The sequence below is a fragment of the Phaseolus vulgaris genome, chromosome 2 (genome assembly GCF_000499845.2).
Source record: "Phaseolus vulgaris cultivar G19833 chromosome 2, P. vulgaris v2.0, whole genome shotgun sequence".
Lineage (NCBI taxonomy): Eukaryota > Viridiplantae > Streptophyta > Magnoliopsida > Fabales > Fabaceae > Phaseolus > Phaseolus vulgaris.
In genome coordinates, this window is record NC_023758.2 from 28,394,867 (window position 1) to 28,412,293 (window position 17,427).

General features: G+C 31.0%; 3 protein-coding genes across 4 annotated transcripts; 2 read left to right on the top strand and 1 right to left on the bottom strand.

The window, feature by feature from the left end:
* Nucleotides 1-1,984: 1,984 nt before the first annotated feature.
* LOC137811240 (syntaxin-22) lies at nucleotides 1,985-5,338 on the top strand. Its single transcript, XM_068612903.1, has 7 exons — nucleotides 1,985-2,422; nucleotides 2,594-2,687; nucleotides 2,985-3,124; nucleotides 3,625-3,699; nucleotides 4,134-4,291; nucleotides 4,407-4,507; nucleotides 4,974-5,338. The coding sequence occupies exons 1-7, from the start codon at nucleotides 2,235-2,237 to the stop codon at nucleotides 5,037-5,039; spliced, it is 822 nt and encodes a 273-aa protein (XP_068469004.1). The 5' UTR covers nucleotides 1,985-2,234; the 3' UTR covers nucleotides 5,040-5,338.
* Nucleotides 5,339-10,444: 5,106 nt separating this feature from the next.
* LOC137811244 (protein SAMBA) lies at nucleotides 10,445-13,136 on the top strand. Of its 2 annotated transcripts, none has more exons than XM_068612907.1 (3): nucleotides 10,445-10,833; nucleotides 11,435-11,533; nucleotides 12,698-13,136. In XM_068612907.1, the coding sequence occupies exons 1-3, from the start codon at nucleotides 10,671-10,673 to the stop codon at nucleotides 12,757-12,759; spliced, it is 324 nt and encodes a 107-aa protein (XP_068469008.1). In that variant the 5' UTR covers nucleotides 10,445-10,670; the 3' UTR covers nucleotides 12,760-13,136. The 2 variants fall into 2 exon arrangements, with proteins under 2 accessions (XP_068469008.1, XP_068469007.1); XM_068612906.1 differs by having other exon boundaries at nucleotides 10,447-10,833; nucleotides 11,423-11,533.
* Nucleotides 13,137-15,090: 1,954 nt separating this feature from the next.
* LOC137809676 (mitogen-activated protein kinase kinase 10) lies at nucleotides 15,091-16,335 on the bottom strand. The gene has a single exon (XM_068610777.1). The coding sequence runs from the start codon at nucleotides 16,318-16,320 to the stop codon at nucleotides 15,295-15,297; it is 1,026 nt and encodes a 341-aa protein (XP_068466878.1). The 5' UTR covers nucleotides 16,321-16,335; the 3' UTR covers nucleotides 15,091-15,294.
* Between the last annotated feature and the right edge of the window lie 1,092 nt (nucleotides 16,336-17,427).

The window sequence follows — 17,427 nt, forward strand, 5'->3', positions numbered from 1 at the left end:
TTCCTCACTTGTAACTTAAATCCCATTACACCCTAAACCCCATTACGAAAAACCAAATTTTAAAATTAAAAATAAATCAAAAACTCATTTTTTTTTCTTGACAAGAACAACCACGAGAGACTGTAAAAGCACTGAACAAATTACTGCAAATGAACCTAACCAGCATCAACTACACTCACGTCTCCCACCAAATACTTAAAACAGTTTAACACTTGAAACGATAAAAGACCGCACGAAGTGAGAAGAGTCAAATCTCGAAATCAATTTAAACAATAAGTGAGGACATCTTTGTTATTTCACGCCACTGGTATAATGCCACAGTATAATACAAGAAACACAAGTTTTCTATACATTTGGGCCACTACTCTTTTACTCACCTAGCTCCCCAGCCTGGCACCCCTGAATTATGCATATTTGGGCCACTTTTTGGGTTCTGTCTTAACGATTTTGATTGATGAACTAAAAATGGCTTTTTATTAAAAATAATAAAAAGTGTACTTATAATTTTAATTATGTATCCATTTTTTCAATGTAATTTTTTTTTTCATTATTGATTACAAGTATAAAATAATGTTTGGTAATTGAGATTATCGTATTATTATGCGATACGTTTTAAACAATGTTATTTTTACAGTTTAATTAAAGATAATTTAGTTTTTATAAATAAAATCTATTTAAAAAATTCATAATTTTAATCATAATAAATAATGTCTAGTTTTAACAAATTAATATTTTTATTTTAAATATGTTCATTGAAAATAAATACAATTATATTATCTTGTACTACTTCTAGATGAATAAAAAAACTCAAAATTCTATATTAAAAGGCAAATTCGATTTGAATTTACAAATCATCTTGAAAAGTCACTGGTACAACAGAAAAACTCTCTGCGCAGTATTAGATTAAAATTGGTGTTGTTAGAAGAACAAAGAAGTGATATTCAATATTGTTTGAAGCATAACAAGCTAAATGCAACATAAATCTTTATTAGTTAGAAGACTATCAACATCTAGTGCAACTTTGACACGTGCCAACAAAATTTGCATGCAAAATTACAGTATCTTATCCAATACCTATAAATAAAAGTGATATATGCAGAATATAAACATATTTTACACGTGTTACTTACTATAGTCATTTAAGTTTTATATTAAGATATGAAAAGAGTGTTTTATAATTATGAAGTCTTCAATGTGTGGATTTATCTTTTAGAATTTAGGGTTCAGGTCAAGTTTTTGTTTGTATACCATTTATTTTAATAACTATCCTTCTATTTTTATCCAACCCCTTCTTAAATTAAACTATTTATTTTCAACCATTCTTCCATTTTAAAATAATATTTCAGTAAGATTATGACACACTACATAGAAATATTCAATTGAAAAAATTTAAACAAGAATGTAATGTGTCCAACCACTATTATGTTTTAATTTTTAGTGTAAGGCTTTGTGAATGTGTAATTAATTTCTATTTAGACCAATTGACCCCAAACTATTTTTTTAAGGTTATAATATAATTAATACGTTATTATAAAATTGATGTTTTATGATCATTAGATTGTTATTTTATTATTTTTTGAGGCATAAATTTGAATTGTAAACTATACTAGTATTATGTTTCTTTTTATAAGAGTTTATAAGAGTTGAAACATCTTATCTATTGAAACTTCATTTATTATGTGTCAAAGTCATTAACTCTTTCTACTAAAAGAATATTTTATAACACTTTTTAAAGTTAAAAATTCAATAACATTATATTTTTAATAAAGAAAAAAAAAATTCAATTCAAATTCAAATTCAGAAAGTAAATATATATTTAACTTTTATTATATAAAAAAATTTATTCGAAAACGAGAGTAGAAAAGACTCATGTATTTATTATGTGCTCCGCTGGAAGAAACACGTGTTTTGTGGGTCCACGTGGACGTGCCGACGAAATTACAACGAAGACTTCCATATTATTACTTATACCGAAGAAATCCTCACTCACTCATCATCACCAAACAAACATTCTTCAACTCTCTCTCTCTCAATCGCGTTTACAATCTTCATTGCAAACTTCGAATCTCAGTCCCTGTGGGTTTGGACACCAGAGCCTCTAAATTCGCCACATTCCCCCTTTATACGTACCAAACACCCACCTTAGTTCTCTTTCCAATTCCAGAATCTTCTCCTCGAATACAAAAAAGAACTTAGGGTTACGCACAGTTATTTAGTTTATTAATTATACAAAAATGAGCTTTCAGGACATCGAGGCTGGCCGGCCTTTCGCTTCCCGGCGCAACCTGATCAACGGCAAACAAGACCCTACGCATGCGGTGGCCTCCGGCGTATTTCAGATCAACACCGCCGTCTCCACGTTCCAGCGACTCGTCAACACCCTCGGAACCCCCAAGGACACGCCCGAACTCCGCGAGAAGCTGTAAGATCATCATCATCATCATAATTTCTTTACTCTCTCTTTCTCTCTATGTGCCTCGATTATGTTCTTTTTATTGATCGGATTGCGTATTGCTTGTCGCTTAAGATAACGATTGGATTAAGCTTTGTTTCTATCACGGTCACGTGGCTGATGCGTGTTAGCATCTTGCAGGCATAAGACAAGACTGCATATTGGACAATTGGTGAAGGATACTTCGAATAAACTTAAGCAAGCTAGTGAGATTGATCACAATGCTGAAGTTAATGTAATGCCTTGTACTTTAATTCAGCATGCATAGCATCTTAGACTTGTTTTTGTCTTGATCGGATTCTGTAATGGGTGAGCTTCTTTGCAAACTACTGAGTTTGTTGCTGAGCTGGCACTTTTATAGAACGCAGTCTAGATTAAAGTAGTTTTGGGTTTATTTTTGAGTGGATGCATTTGTTGTATTTTTGATAGCTATCTACTGAATTATCGGTGGTGTGATCTTGATTTTTGTTTTCCTTGAGGAAAGAATGAGGAAAGAAAATGTGGCGATTCAATGTCTTGTTTGTATTTGCAGGCGAATAAGAAGATAGCAGATGCTAAGCTTGCAAAAGATTTTCAGGCGGTGTTGAAAGAGTTTCAGAAGACTCAGCGTCTTGCAGCTGAGAGGGAAACAGCTTATACATCTTTTGTTCCACAAGCAGTTCTTCCATCCAGGTATAATAATTGATTGTTTGAATCAGCCAATATATGTTATAATATGTCTTTAATTATTATTGATTTGGTTTTATTGCTGAGTAAGTATTCTGATTGATTAAATTAAGCTGTAAATATTCTGTAAATTAGAGAACTGGCCTTTACTTCTCTGATAGGATCATAGGAAGATCTATTTTCTTTCCATTTTATAATCAGCGATTAAGGCACATTATTCTCCCCTCTCTATAAGAGGGACATACTGTTTGACTGAAAAATTATGCGCATAATTGTTTTCCTAGTTGGAGATTAACTGTGTATGAGGCAAGATGCTCCTTGTGTTTGTGTATGTGACTTATACGGAAGCAACTTTATTGGTTGAACTGGTTTGGAACAATGAACTAAAAGGTTTCTTTTTGGTGAACAGTTGTGTTTCTTTAGTGCCTACCTGTTTGGTGTTGTTTCTAATCTTCATTACCTATCCGTAGAATGCTAATGATATGGACTTTCCTTCCTATTTGCAGCTATACAGCTGGCGAAATAGCCATTAGTTCTGATAAGACTCCAGAAGAGCGGGCCCTTCTTGTGGAATCTAGAAGGTGATTTCTCTCATCGATAGTGAATGGGTGATTTACAGATTTATTTTCATGAGATTATTGTTTTTTTTTTAAGATTAAGAGCTCTATTTCTATTATCAATATTGGATAAAATGGAAAAATTATAACTGGCAGGATCCACTCATCATTTTATTTAATTAAATAACTTTACATCAAATTATTTATCTGAAGGTTTCTTTTCAAATTCAACTAATTTCACGTTTCATCTGTAATGGCATTGCTACTAGAAAGTGTCTTCTTCTGTTTTACCTTGGTGTGACAAAGGATTTGGTGATATGGTTATAGGCAGGATTCTGCCACATATTACTAAGTTCGATAAAAAAACTGAACATTGTAATATTTGAAGACAATAATCTTCAAATTTGACCATCGCATTATTTTATTTTCTAAGCTCTTGTATTATTGATGCCACACAGACAGGAGGTATTATTCTTAGATAATGAGATTGCATTTAATGAGGCTATCATTGAGGAAAGAGATCAAGGCATTCAAGAAATCCAGCAGCAAATTGGTGAAGTGAATGAGATTTTCAAAGATCTTGCTGTGCTTGTCCATGAGCAAGGAACAGTGATTGGTAACTTAGTTTTCGCCCTTACGTTTTTCTAATTGCACTTATTCCTGTATTAAATCTATTTTTAATGTCTAGACTTGATTATGTTATTTGATGTAAAAAAATTCCACTTTTGCAGATGATATTGGGTCCAATATTGAGCATTCTCATGAAGCAACTGTACAAGCAAAATCTCAACTTGCCAAAGCATCAAAGACGCAAAGATCAAATTCATCTTTGGTAATATATAATATCTCTTATCTATTATTGGTTTTTGGGTTTTGACCCCATTTGTGCTCATCGCATAAATTTAGATGCATAATTTATTGAACAGATATACATGTCAGGGGCTAAATGAATTGAAGCCTTCATGACTTCAGTTTGAACTTTCGAAAGGCAATATATGATTCATATTTATAAGAATGACAGAGGCCTTGTTATACACCGTTTAAGTCAATATTTTGGGCTTTGGTCGCCACTTGGAAGGTTTTCTGTTTCCATAGTGGATACCATTTGTTTTAGGGAGCTGGGTTATGGCATGGTGATGGATGATTGATCATATAACAATTTCCTTAGGTTCAATTTCAAATTATGAATGATGGATACAATATCTTGATCTTTGATCCTAACTTTTCTTTATCATTTTAAAGCTTCATGTATTTTTCTTTGTTAAACACGAATGTTCTTGTTTGTTTTTTATATGTAGACCTGCTTGCTTTTGGTGATATTTGGGATCGTGCTTCTAATCGTCATCATTGTCCTTGCTGCTTAGTCAAAGACTATCAATTTTATCATGAATCAGATGCACTATTTACAGAACTGCAGATAGGATCTCCCTCGCTGATGATTAACACTGAGTGATGATTTACCAGATCTCATGAATGACCCCGGGACCTTGTCTCACAGGTTCGGTACATGACGTGGGAATATTAACATTAGTGTATCGTTATTTTGTTTAGGGTATATCTTCTCTGTTCTTTGTTGGTGCTTGGGCCTTTTAAGGATGTGTCCCAACCTGCTTGTTGTGTTACTTTTTTTTCCTTAATAAAACAAATATTAATTTGTTCTTTACCTGTAAATGCAACTTGAAAGTTAGCATTACCGACTCTTAGCAGTATCTCTATCTAGGATAATTTTTTTTCCCATTGTTCCTCCTTAGAGTTGTTTTTTCTCTATCTAGGGTTCTTTTCCCAAATTTGAACTTTGTAATCGTTCTACAATTCTCCAACCACTTATTGATTATGAATTAGTAATAAAATTAATTTTAATATACATATAATAATTTAATATATAAATTATATTATATTTTTCTATACTTTTATTATAATATTTTTATCTTTAAAAGACATGTTATTATTGTATAAAATGAGTGCATCAATTCGATTTTAATCTATATAAATATATTTAAACCTATTTAGATTGAGTTAAATAGACAGCATGCTAAATAACCGGTAAAAGATGATTCGCTTTAATTTAAATCACCTTTTTTTAACTCAACAAAATCTGCAAGTTAAATAGACTCTAAGTGAATCACTCTTTGTTAACTTAACTTGAACCCTAAACACTGCAACTGAAGACAAAACACTAAGCCTAAGTATTTTGATGATTATGATTTTACTGTGAAAGGCAAAAGAAAGTAATGGTTGAGAATCCGAATCCAAGTTGTTAGGATTCCATAAATTTGTTGTTTTGTTGTTTTGCCATTCTGTTTTGCTGAGTTGGTAGTTCTTGTTTTGGTTATATGTATGGAAACTTTGACAATAAAGAAATGAGAGAATTATCTAGTATTTCATTATCTTTTGGAGGAAGCCTAACTTGTAAAATAGGCATTGCATTTTGGTGCTTTCATTGAGAGACAAACACTAAGAGACGCCATGCTTGCGTCAAAGAATGATGAAAAAATAAATTCTATTATGCAATTATTAGAGAGAGCCAGAAAACCTTTCAAGAAGCAATGAATATTCGCATGACCAATTTGGAACTCAGATGGCAAAAAATGACATACTTATCTTCTGGGAAGAAAATTCATCATTCATACGAATCAATGAAGTCTTCGAGAATTGATGATGCAAGTGGTGCAAACGCCTGAAAAATAGTATTATTTGTCCAAGTTGCTTGGATGAAATTATGTATAAACCAGGAGCAGCTAACAAGTAGTTGATGCCTTTAACAAGACAAATGGGAGTTTATTACAAATGATGGGGTTGACTGTGCCACAATGTGATTTGATATCAAAGAAACAAGAAACTTATAGTGCAAATCCAGAACTCAAACAATTGTACCAAAAAGTGCTTGGTTGCCCAGAGGAACATCCAGGATTTAAAATTGTTAAAGGAATTATCCTTTATCATGACAAGATTTACATTCCTTGCAAATCCCCTCTTCGCAAGTCCTTTTGGAGGAATTTCATGCCATCCAATGGCTGGTCATGTTGGAATACATAGAACTTATGGGCAATTGAGTGAAATTTCTTTTGGAAATGAATGAAAAAAGACGTGGTTGAATTTGTTAAAGGTTGTGTCATATGTCAGCAAATCAAGTCACATACACAGCTACCCTATGGGTTATTACAACCAATTTCTCTTCCCACTACAGTCTGGGAAGATATATACCTTGACTTTGTCACAAGGCTCCCTTCTTACCAAAATTACTCTGTGATTCTAGTGTTTGTTGATAGATTTTCAAAGGAAACTCGTTTTGGCATGCTTCCAACAAACTTTTTAGCTGTTAAGGTTGCTAAATTATTTGCTTCCATGGTGTGCAAATTGCATGGCATGCCTAAAAGTATAATATCCAATAGGGACCTTGTCTTTATGAGTAATTTCTGGAAGGAACTCTTTCGAATGAGTGACACAAAATTGAGAATGTCATCAGCTTATCATCCGCAAAACGATGGACAAACGAAAGCAATTAACAAAATGTTGGAGCAGTATTTGAGAGCCTTCGTCCATGCTGAAACGAAGTTGTGGGGAAAATATTTACACTGGGCAGAGTGACACTATAACTCAGCCAAGCATTCCTCCATTGGGATTACCCCTTATGAGATTGTTTATAGTCAAACGCCACTTTCGTTGCCCCAATATGTCATAGGAACTAGTCGCAATGAGGTTGTGAATGTAGATCTTACAAAGCGGCAAAAGTTACTTGATAAGTTGCGTTCCCAATTACTCAAAGCGCAATTTGTCATGAAGTATTATGCTAATAAGAAGAGACTGCCTCACCCTTTCAAAGTGGGTGATCAAGTGCTAGTTAAGTTGCGACCATATCGACATGTGACTTAAGAAACTATCAATTCTCAAAGTTGGCCCAACGATTTTATGGTCCTTTTCGCATTGTCAAACAAATTGGGGAAGTGGCATTTGAATTGGAATTACCTCCATGAGTTCAAATTCATCATGTTTTCATATTTCAAAGCTGGAACTATTTCATAATCGAAATGAGACACCTCAGTTGGAACTCCCTTCAACAATTTTCAATAATCAACCTAAAGTGCAACCCCTTGTTGTACTTGATTGGCGAATTTCTGCAATTTCTGATGCAACAAAAATATTAGTTCAGTGGCAAGATTTGTACCCTGAAGACGCCACTTAAGGATTATCCAACATTGCACCTTGAGGACAAGGTGTTTGTTGAAGAGGAAGGGAATGTTATGGCCCAAGAGAATGCAATTGAAGATCATGATGAAACATCAATGAGCAACCCAATAGCAAAGAGCAGACCCAAAAGACAAAGCACCAAGCTTAAATATTTTGATGATTATGATTGTATTGTGAAAGGCAAAAGAAAGTAATGGTTGAGAATTTGAATTGAAACAAAAAGTAGAGTAGTATTTTCCCAAATTGTTAGGATTCTATAGATTTGTTTTTCTTTTGAGGCATATCTTTTTTTCTTTGTTTTGTCATTCTGTTTTGCTGAGTTGGTAGTTTCTGTTTTGTTTTGGTTATATGTATGGAAACTTTGACAGTAAGGAAAATACAGAATTATCCAGTATTTTATTATCTTTTGGAGGAAGCCTAACCTGTAAAATAGGCATTGCAGTTTGTTATGTGTGGATTAATAAAATTTATATTTGGATACATCTTTCTTTATGCTCGAGGAGTGATATCATGGAAAAATGCAAAATAATCTCTCATTGTCATGGAGGAAGAATGTCAGGCACAATTCTAGCATTGTGATGACATAACTTTATTTCAAAATTTGATAGTTTCGACAATGTAACGAGACCGTTGAAAATTTATTATAATAATTTTGTAATTGTTTTTCTTTCTTCTAAGAATGATAAATACTGAAAAGAGTAAAACATATAAACTTGAAGCATGTGTTACATAAAAAAAAGTACAATTGAGCATATTATTACATACTTATTTAATAATAGCATAGTGTTAACTAAATGTCTATCATCCAAAATATTAATTCATCATATTAAAATGATAATATGGATAATGTAATTTGAAGTTGTTATGTTAGTATTGCTCTCGATTTAATTATACTCGTTTTTTTTTCATTCACATTACATTATATACATTTTTGTTTTTTTTTAAATGATAAGATATGTCTTTTGAAAGAAAATTAAAATACATATTATAATATAAATTAAAATTGAATGATTTGAGATCCATAAAAGGTATTAAAGCTAATGTAACAAATTTGATTCTCAAAGTACATTGTTAATGGAGAAATTGTTGTGAATAATATCAATTATTTCTAACGACCAATTGATTAGAAAAATATTGTTGAAAATAATATATATTGTTTACATAATATATATAGGAGGACAAGTCACAAAGTTGTGTTATACTTTTAAATATTAAACTTTAGTGTTTAATTATAAATTTTTCATACTAATAAATACTTAAGTATAACTTTTTAACTCCAACCATATTATGGCTTGGAATCATCATGATATAATTATATAAATTAATTTAATGAAACTTCAATATATATAATATGTACACTTAAAATTTAATATTGGATTTTCAAGTCATTACACAAATCAAGCGAAATAATGTTAAATTATTTTAATTTAATAATGATTCATATAATTTGTATAGTGACTTTAATGAAAAGATACATAATGTGAAAAGATACATAATGCGATAATTATTAGGTTATAAATATATTAAAGTTATAAAAATTATTTTAGAGATATTAAATTAATTTCCTCTTTTCTCATTTCATTAATGGTATAACATTTTTAATAAATAATTCAAATTTGAATTATTCAGATGTTAAACGTAGGGAGTTTTTAGAAGAGGTAAACAGATTTATTATCTCTGTCTTAGTTCCTTTCTTTTAAAGAAGAGAATGAAGGAACACCTAAAAAGAAATTACGTAATCATAAAAAAAAAGAGTAAAAAAAGAAAAACCTCAATGATTAGAAGAAATGTTTTTAAAGATAAAATATAAATCCGAATAAGTTTTTGAATCATCCTATATAAAGAAAAATTGTAAAATATACAACACAATAAAAATATATATTATCAAAAGTCACACTGTACAACTTTCTTAAATGTTAAATATTTAAAGAAATTACATATTAGAATAATTTATCTTTCATTATCTCAAAAATAAGAATGCACACTACACTATTTTGAGAGCAGACTATATTCTTCTTATATTAACACATTTTAAATTATTAATTGGAATAATTAATTGTCCAAAAAGTGCTTTTCTTTTATTAAATGCAAATATGAATATCACCTGGGAGTGATAGTTGCCTCCACAACATCAACTTTACATAAAGATATTAGAATAAAATTTCTTCAACTTTACATAAAGATATTAGAATAAAGTTTCTTTAATTATAATAGTAACCACTCAAATTTTTGAAATAAAATTATATTATAATAAAGTAATAATTTTTTCTATGTAAAGTGGATGGAAGTGATGTAAAGATATTATTATCCAAAATGTTATAAGCCGGAAAAAAAGGACAGAGATTTGTTTTCATCTATAATAATTGAATACATATAATTAAAGTTTATAATAATTTATACACCCTGGTGAAACTGAAGTAAAGGAATTGAAATTAATAAACTCATTTTTTATAGTTTATTAGAAATGTTTTTAAAATACGAAATTGTTTAAAAAACATTTTTTTTTCAAAAAATTTCTATTCTTAAAATAAAACCAAATATTTTAGTTTCATTTAAAATAACTACTTTTCAAAAATTTAAAGCATTTTTGTTCTTTTGGCCAGAGCCTTGTGTGGATGTGGGTGGAAGAAAAGGAAAAAGGGTTGATTCAAATTTCAAAACTTGGTGGCTCGATCCTTCCCACGATCAAAGCAAAACTTGATTACACAGTTTCGAATCTGAACGCAAGCTCAAAAAGCATCAGTATCACACTGGTTCTTATTCATATTCAGAAGACCAACCGCTGAAAAATCAATTTTGGGGGAACGATGAATAATTCATCACCGGCTCATTCTTCACTATCAACGACGGCAGTTGTAGGTGGTGGAGGAGGAGGAGGCGGCGGCAGCAACGCGACTGTATCCGGTGACGATTTTATTTTTCCGTCTGATCATATGTCATCGCTAGAGCGTAAAGACGAAACCATGATAGGTGGGCTTCATTCATTCTACTTCCTTTGTTGTGATCTTCTTTCAAAATTGAACCTTTGCGGTCATTTCACCATTGACATGTATATCATACCCGTTAGCTATTAGGGTGAAGTTCTTCGAACTGTCCCTTTCTGACTATTTTATTTTAATGTGATTTCTTTTCAGTGTCTTTAGTCTCAAGTTTACTTCCTTCTTTTCTGCTGTACTTATTTAGCATTGCAACTACTGAGATTCCTGAGTTACTCTCAATTATTGTTTACGGCTAATGATTTTGGCGTTGGATATAGATTATTTATTTATTTTCTTTGTGTTCTCCTTTGGGGTTTCTCGGGTTTGAATTAATATGTGGTCTTAAATTACATTCTGGGTAGGATTTATACCAGCCTGGCCTTTCTGATCTGGTTTCCTATGTTCATTCACCATGTATTGGTTTTGAAAAGAAGGAAAGGGAAAGATAAACTTTGCTTCACTTGGAGTGCAACATCTTTCCGTGTAGTTTTGGATCAAAATTAGAGTGTATTCGGTTGTCTGTTCTTCCTGAACTTGCGTATGAGGCATTCATTTTGTCATTCTGGATTCATATTTCACAGTTCTGAAATCAGATCTCATGGCTGCACTTGACAAGGAGGTTAAATCGTTGGTTGAAGATAACTGGAAGTTTGAAGGGCCTCGTTCGCGGATTCACCTTGTATCACATCGAGGTGGGTTGTTTATCGATCTCTTAATGATTTTGTTATGATATGTTCTAAGTTTCTTGGAATATTTTAGAACAATATTTAGGTACTTTTTTGTTCCGTTGATTAAAACATAAAATGTGACCACCATAAAATCTTAGTTTATCCTTGGATTTAATCAATTGATGCTACCTACTTCAGTCGATGGCTTGATGCTCATATCCTTGATTTCATGGTGTTAAATATCAGTATTGATGTGTATTTTCCTGTGATACGTATGCAGTTATGCATTTGGCATAGCAAGGGCAGCCTAGTGCTCAACTCAAGGTTCCCCACCTAGTTTGGCTCCCTAACTAAGCGTGTATTTGGGTTAAAGTTGGGAAACCTAGTCTTGAAGTAGTTTTCATTTTGCAAACTGAGTCTGCAACAAATATCCAAGATACCCAAGTTTTGCTTTTATGGAAAATTGGCCTCAGGCAAAATTTTAGTGTGCAAATGTACTTTTGAGGAAAACTAAACGTGTCACAAAATGGAGTTAACTATCCAAACCGAGTATGGAGCACCCCAAAGTGGAATCCAAACATACCTAATATATTTATTATATGATATAATAATGAAGTCTTGAAAATATATACTTTCTTGGTACATGGTTGAAATCTGGTATTACTGATGATTGTCAACATGTGCTGTGATATTTACTTTAAACTCATCTGTTCATATCAAAATTCCATGTGATAAAGTTTTTTGATGGGGACTGATAATAACTATCATAATTCTTGAGTAGTAGTCACTAATCATGTGACTTAGGAGCAGTTATGGGCAGAAGTTTGGACCTATAAGCAGTATAGTATTGTTAGAATATTTGATAGAAAATAACTTGTCCTGTGTAAGAACTGTTATCAGTAATAATAAAATAAGAAAAGAATTCCCTTTTATTAGTTTACGCTTATCAATCCGTGTTCTAAACTTTCAACTTTGCTTTCAACGTTTACCATAACATTTCATTTGCTGATTTCTTTGACATAAGTAGAATGATATGTAGCCATGTATAGCTCTTTTTATGGTCCTCGCATCATGGTTTGTGTTGTTGAGTATCCGTTTCCTTTTCATGTCATAGATAGGAGACGAACGTATCCCATTTTTCCCGAGCCTGACACTTAGGCTTTGTTTGTGGTGAACATTTTTTTGCAGGTGGTCATCTCTATAGGCCCACAGAAATTTCAAAGAATTGGAATTTGACTCCCCCAAAATAGTTGGAACACTCACCTCAAAGCACTATTCTTCTATTCTGAATTGATTATGGCTGTGATCTGGAAACAGATAAGAACTCTTAAGCCATATTTGTTTTTCACCTGAAAACACAGCTGTTACTCTACATCTTCAGACTCTGGAAGAGCATGATTATTGCAAACGAAGGTTCTTTCCATGCAAGATTGTCACTCACATTTTGTGTTAGTCTTTCTAGCCTGCATTGGAAGCTAGTGTTTTTAATATTTATACAGTATGGTATTATTGTTCTAATTTTGAGGGATCAATTAATAATTGCAGTTGATTGTTGCAAAACTGAAGGTATTTTAATGTATAAGCTAGACTATTGATTTTATAAAGAAAAGATTAACATTACTATTTACGAGTGGCTAACGAATTCATTCCTGTTGTTTGTGCGTGGACACAAATTTTTTGGCACTGTACAATAATATGACATTTCTAAATAATAATATTTTAAAAACATTTGATTGATCTTTAATTTAAAATTTGAATATATATTATTATATTATAAAAGTGGTTTGTCGAATGTTATTTTTTTGAAAGAGTGTCAACAATTTTTTTTTTCTTTTTTTATGATTAAAAGTAATTGGCGATACTTTGTTTTAAAATTGGAAAATATTACTTTAATAACTGTATTAAAGATATTATTTTATAATTGTGATTTAATCAATATAATTTATAAATTGTTTCTTATCTGAAAAAAATTGTTTTTTTATTTGTCATATGATGATGGATAGTTAACATATCAACATTCTTTAAAGTTTCAACTTTTTTAAAATTTTGGTGAAATTGATAACTAAAGTCGTCTCTCAACAACTCTATTATAATAAAATAATAATATAAAGAAACGACTAATTAATAAAATGAAATTGTCATTTAATTATAGATTTAAATAAGTTTGTTAATCATTATTATTCTGAAATTTATCAATTTCTTTTTTTTGGAAGGAGGTCAATGTCCTTGAGTTAATAGCACATATATTATAATGAATAAAATAATATACAAAAGAAACTTCTAACTTGATCACGGATATTAATAAAAGTAATTAATTTAGTTGAATATTTTTAAAAATATCAATGTATTAAATTAACTTTCATTATTAATGATTTTACAATTTTGTAACTATTCAACAATAAAAACACAAATACTCTTGTATTAAAAGAATATATAAATTTAAAATAGTATCAAAATTATAAAATATCTTTTAAAAATGTATAATTTTTTTCAAATGTGTCTAATAATAAAGATCGGAAAAAATTATTAGTAATATTTATTTGCTTAAATTTGAAAGTATTAATTATATTTGTATTTTCTAAGATATTTAATACCGTATTTTTATTTAATAATCTTTTTTAATGTCTTAATATACTTTTGAAATTCTAAAATTCCCTTTCAGAATTGAAAATTCGAAATTAAAAAATATATTTTGAAAAAAAAGATCTATTACTAAAAATAAAATTAGAAAATCAAAATCACATTTTAAAAAAGTAATTTAAGAATAAAAAAATAGTAATATTTATTTGCTTAAATTTAGAAGTATTAATTATATTTGTATTTTTTAAAACATTTAATACCGTTTTTTATTTAATAATCTTTTTTAATATCTTAATGAACTTTTAAAATTTTAAAATTGTCTTCCATTTTAGAATTGATAATCCATAATCAAAAAATATATTTTGGAAAAAGAAATCTAGAATAAGTTTTTCGTATTTTAGAAATAAAATTCCAACTTTGGAAAACCAAAATCTCATTCTAGAAAAGAAAAGTATTTCAGAATAAAAAAATAGTAATATTTTATTTGATTAAATTTAAAATTATTAATTATATTTGTATTTTTTAAGATATTTTTTAATTTTTTTAATGTCTTAATTTGAAATTCTAAAATTGTCTTTCATTCTACAATAAAAAATTCAAAATCCGAAACTAAAAATATATTCTGAACAAAATATAATTTAAAAAAAATGAAATTCTAGAATAGAATTAGAAAATCTAAATCCCATTTTAGAAAAGTAATTTCAAAATAAAAAAAATACATTCCTAAAAAAAATCTAGAAAGATAATTTGAAAAAATTTAAAATCCAAAAATATTATAAAAAAAAAATCCAAAAATATATTATGAAATACCAAAATCCAGAAATTTACTCTGGAATAACAAATCAGTATACATTTAACCAACGTCCTTCACTATTATTTAAAAACTACAAGGATATTTTGGTTATTTCAGTTCAATGATAGGGTGTTCAGTTCAATAATAGGGTGCATGTTAAAATTTGGTAGGTGGGTGAAGCAATTTGCTAAGGCAATTATTTCTTCAATTCATCGTCCAAAAAACATGATTTATTTGCTGACAGTAATTTCCACAATTGTTGCCAGTAAGTTTTTAATATTATGTCCTCAAAATTCCAAAATCTGAACCCTATTTGTGAACCCTAATTATTTTGTGATGGTGTAGAAAATAATGAAGTGAAGAGTATTGGTAAAAGTTAAAAATAAGAATAAAAATGTAGTGAACTTAACCCCTAAGAGCAACGGAATTTTGGAGTGAGAAAAGGGTGGTGGAGAAGTTCTAATACTGTTGCTCTCTTCCTCCAATTCTTCTCAAGACATCTCCTCACAAAATTTTGAAACTCTGGAGATGCTTTTTCTGGCATCTCCAGCTTCTCACCAAAGCAAATTGCACACATCAAAGTTGCCCAATCTGCTCTCTGCCCTGCACCAATCAATGGAAAATAACCCAAAAGACATTCCAACATCACCACTCCCATTGACCACACATCTCCTGCAAACTCATCTGCATTCTCACCACCCCATCTTTCTGGATCAATCCTTTCTGGACTCATGTAAGCACAAGTCCCTGCATCATACTCATTTCCTTCAAACCTACCTTCCACCACATGACTCACTCCAAAATCTGCAATCTTTACCTCCCCTTTTTCATTCACAAGTAAGTTTGATGGTTTAATATCTCTATGCACAATGTTCATGCCATGTAGATACCCAAGTCCTTCCAAAACACGCCTTGCCAAAACACAGATAACCTCTTCTGGCAGTCTATGATGCTCTCTCAACACATCATGCAACGACCCTCCTTCCATGTATTCCATAACAAACCTAATGTCACCTCCCTTGTCACCATCATTGTTATTGCTATAACCATTCTCAAAAACTGCATGACACCTTACTATATATGGTGAATCCACTCGCTTCAGAATCTCTGCCTCTAGTGTAGCGGGTTTTCGAATGCCAAGATCGTTCTCATTCAAGCGTAGCACTTTCAAGGCATAGAAGGAGCGGCTACTGTTGTGATAAACTTTGTAGACTGTGCCACCATTGCCATGGCCAAGAACTGAAAGCTTCTCAAGGTCCGAAAGGTCCTTGATAATGCCTGGAGAAGAGTCTACATGGGAAGACGGGGATGTGAGCAGTGCTGGTACGTGGATTTGGTGAGGGAAATCTGAATGTGATGGAATTGAAATCGAAGGAGATTTTGGTAATGAAAGGCTTAGAGCTTGCTTGTGTCTTCTCTCTCTGATAACCAATGTCATTTACCTGGTTCACACTTGAAAACACTCTCTGAGCCTAAACAAAAGAAAAAGAAACATGGGGTTTAAAGAATGGAAGAATGGGAAATTTTTCATAAAACAAAGCCACGTGCTTGTCTGTAAAGTTTGGCTTATAAGAGTGATGACAAGTGTTACCGAAATGGATGGACAGGTGAGGTTTTGGTGGTGATATCAGAGCTTATCACTGCATGGTTGTGATAATTGTTGTTTATTTATCTTTTTTAACAATTTACTTGAATTCAGTTTAGGTTCCAAATTTAGTTAAAATCTCAAATTTCATGGTTCTCGTTAAACATGTGCATCTCAACCCTGCGGTGTTTGTTAAAGTTAGGATGAAGGTGTGCATCATCTACACCTAACTATAGTGTGTAAGTTGGAGAAATTATTATAAAGGAATGATGAATGGAGATGCCTATAATCAAGTCATGAGCATGCAAAGCAGTGACATAAACCCAGATGAAATAATAGAATTCCCGAGCAGTCAGGATCCTTATATAAGATTTTTCGGATCATAAACCTAACTTCAAGGCCAAACCAAATAACATTCTGCTTTTCACTCACCATTTACAAATTCTGCACATTTTTTACTGGAAACTGAGATTTTGGTGAAAAATATGGTGTCATGATTTAAAAGGAAATATAAAGTAAAGCAAATTGTCTTCAGATGGAAGATAACTGTGCAGGGGAAAAGAAGAAAACCAAGTATAATAGTTGTTGCAGACACATTTTTTTATGAATATTTGCTCACTACATAACAACACATTTTTCAAGGCACTTCTAATATATTTTATTACAAATTATAAACTGATGATAGAGACTTGTTAAGAAGTGAGATTTATAATTTTCTGTAATTTTAATAAAGTTTCAGTCAATAATAGTGTTTAAAAGAGTATGTTGTTGGCATTTTTTTTTCTTATTAGATATGCATCGTTTCTGAAGGTAAAAGTTAGGTGCAAAAATCTGAATACATTTAATAAGTTAAATTAAAAATATCAGTACAAATCTTAAGTTGTTGATGTAAAAGGTACTGGATTCAAATTCTTTAAGCCACGTTTTAAATTTAAACTTGCAAATCAAACAAAATGTAGA

Bases quoted from the DNA above. Each gene is read 5' to 3' on its own strand.
- LOC137809676 (XM_068610777.1), bottom strand. From the start codon at position 16,320: ATGACATTGGTTATCAGAGAGAGAAGACACAAGCAAGCTCTAAGCCTT.
- LOC137811244 (XM_068612906.1), top strand. From the start codon at position 10,671: ATGAATAATTCATCACCGGCTCATTCTTCACTATCAACGACGGCAGTT. The intron at 10,834-11,422 runs GTGGGCTTCATT...CATATTTCACAG, and splicing joins TAAAGACGAAACCATGATAG to TTCTGAAATCAGATCTCATG. The intron at 11,534-12,697 runs GTGGGTTGTTTA...ATTTTTTTGCAG, and splicing joins TCACCTTGTATCACATCGAG to GTGGTCATCTCTATAGGCCC.
- LOC137811240 (XM_068612903.1), top strand. From the start codon at position 2,235: ATGAGCTTTCAGGACATCGAGGCTGGCCGGCCTTTCGCTTCCCGGCGC. The intron at 3,125-3,624 runs GTATAATAATTG...TCCTATTTGCAG, and splicing joins CAAGCAGTTCTTCCATCCAG to CTATACAGCTGGCGAAATAG. The intron at 4,292-4,406 runs GTAACTTAGTTT...CCACTTTTGCAG, and splicing joins TGAGCAAGGAACAGTGATTG to ATGATATTGGGTCCAATATT.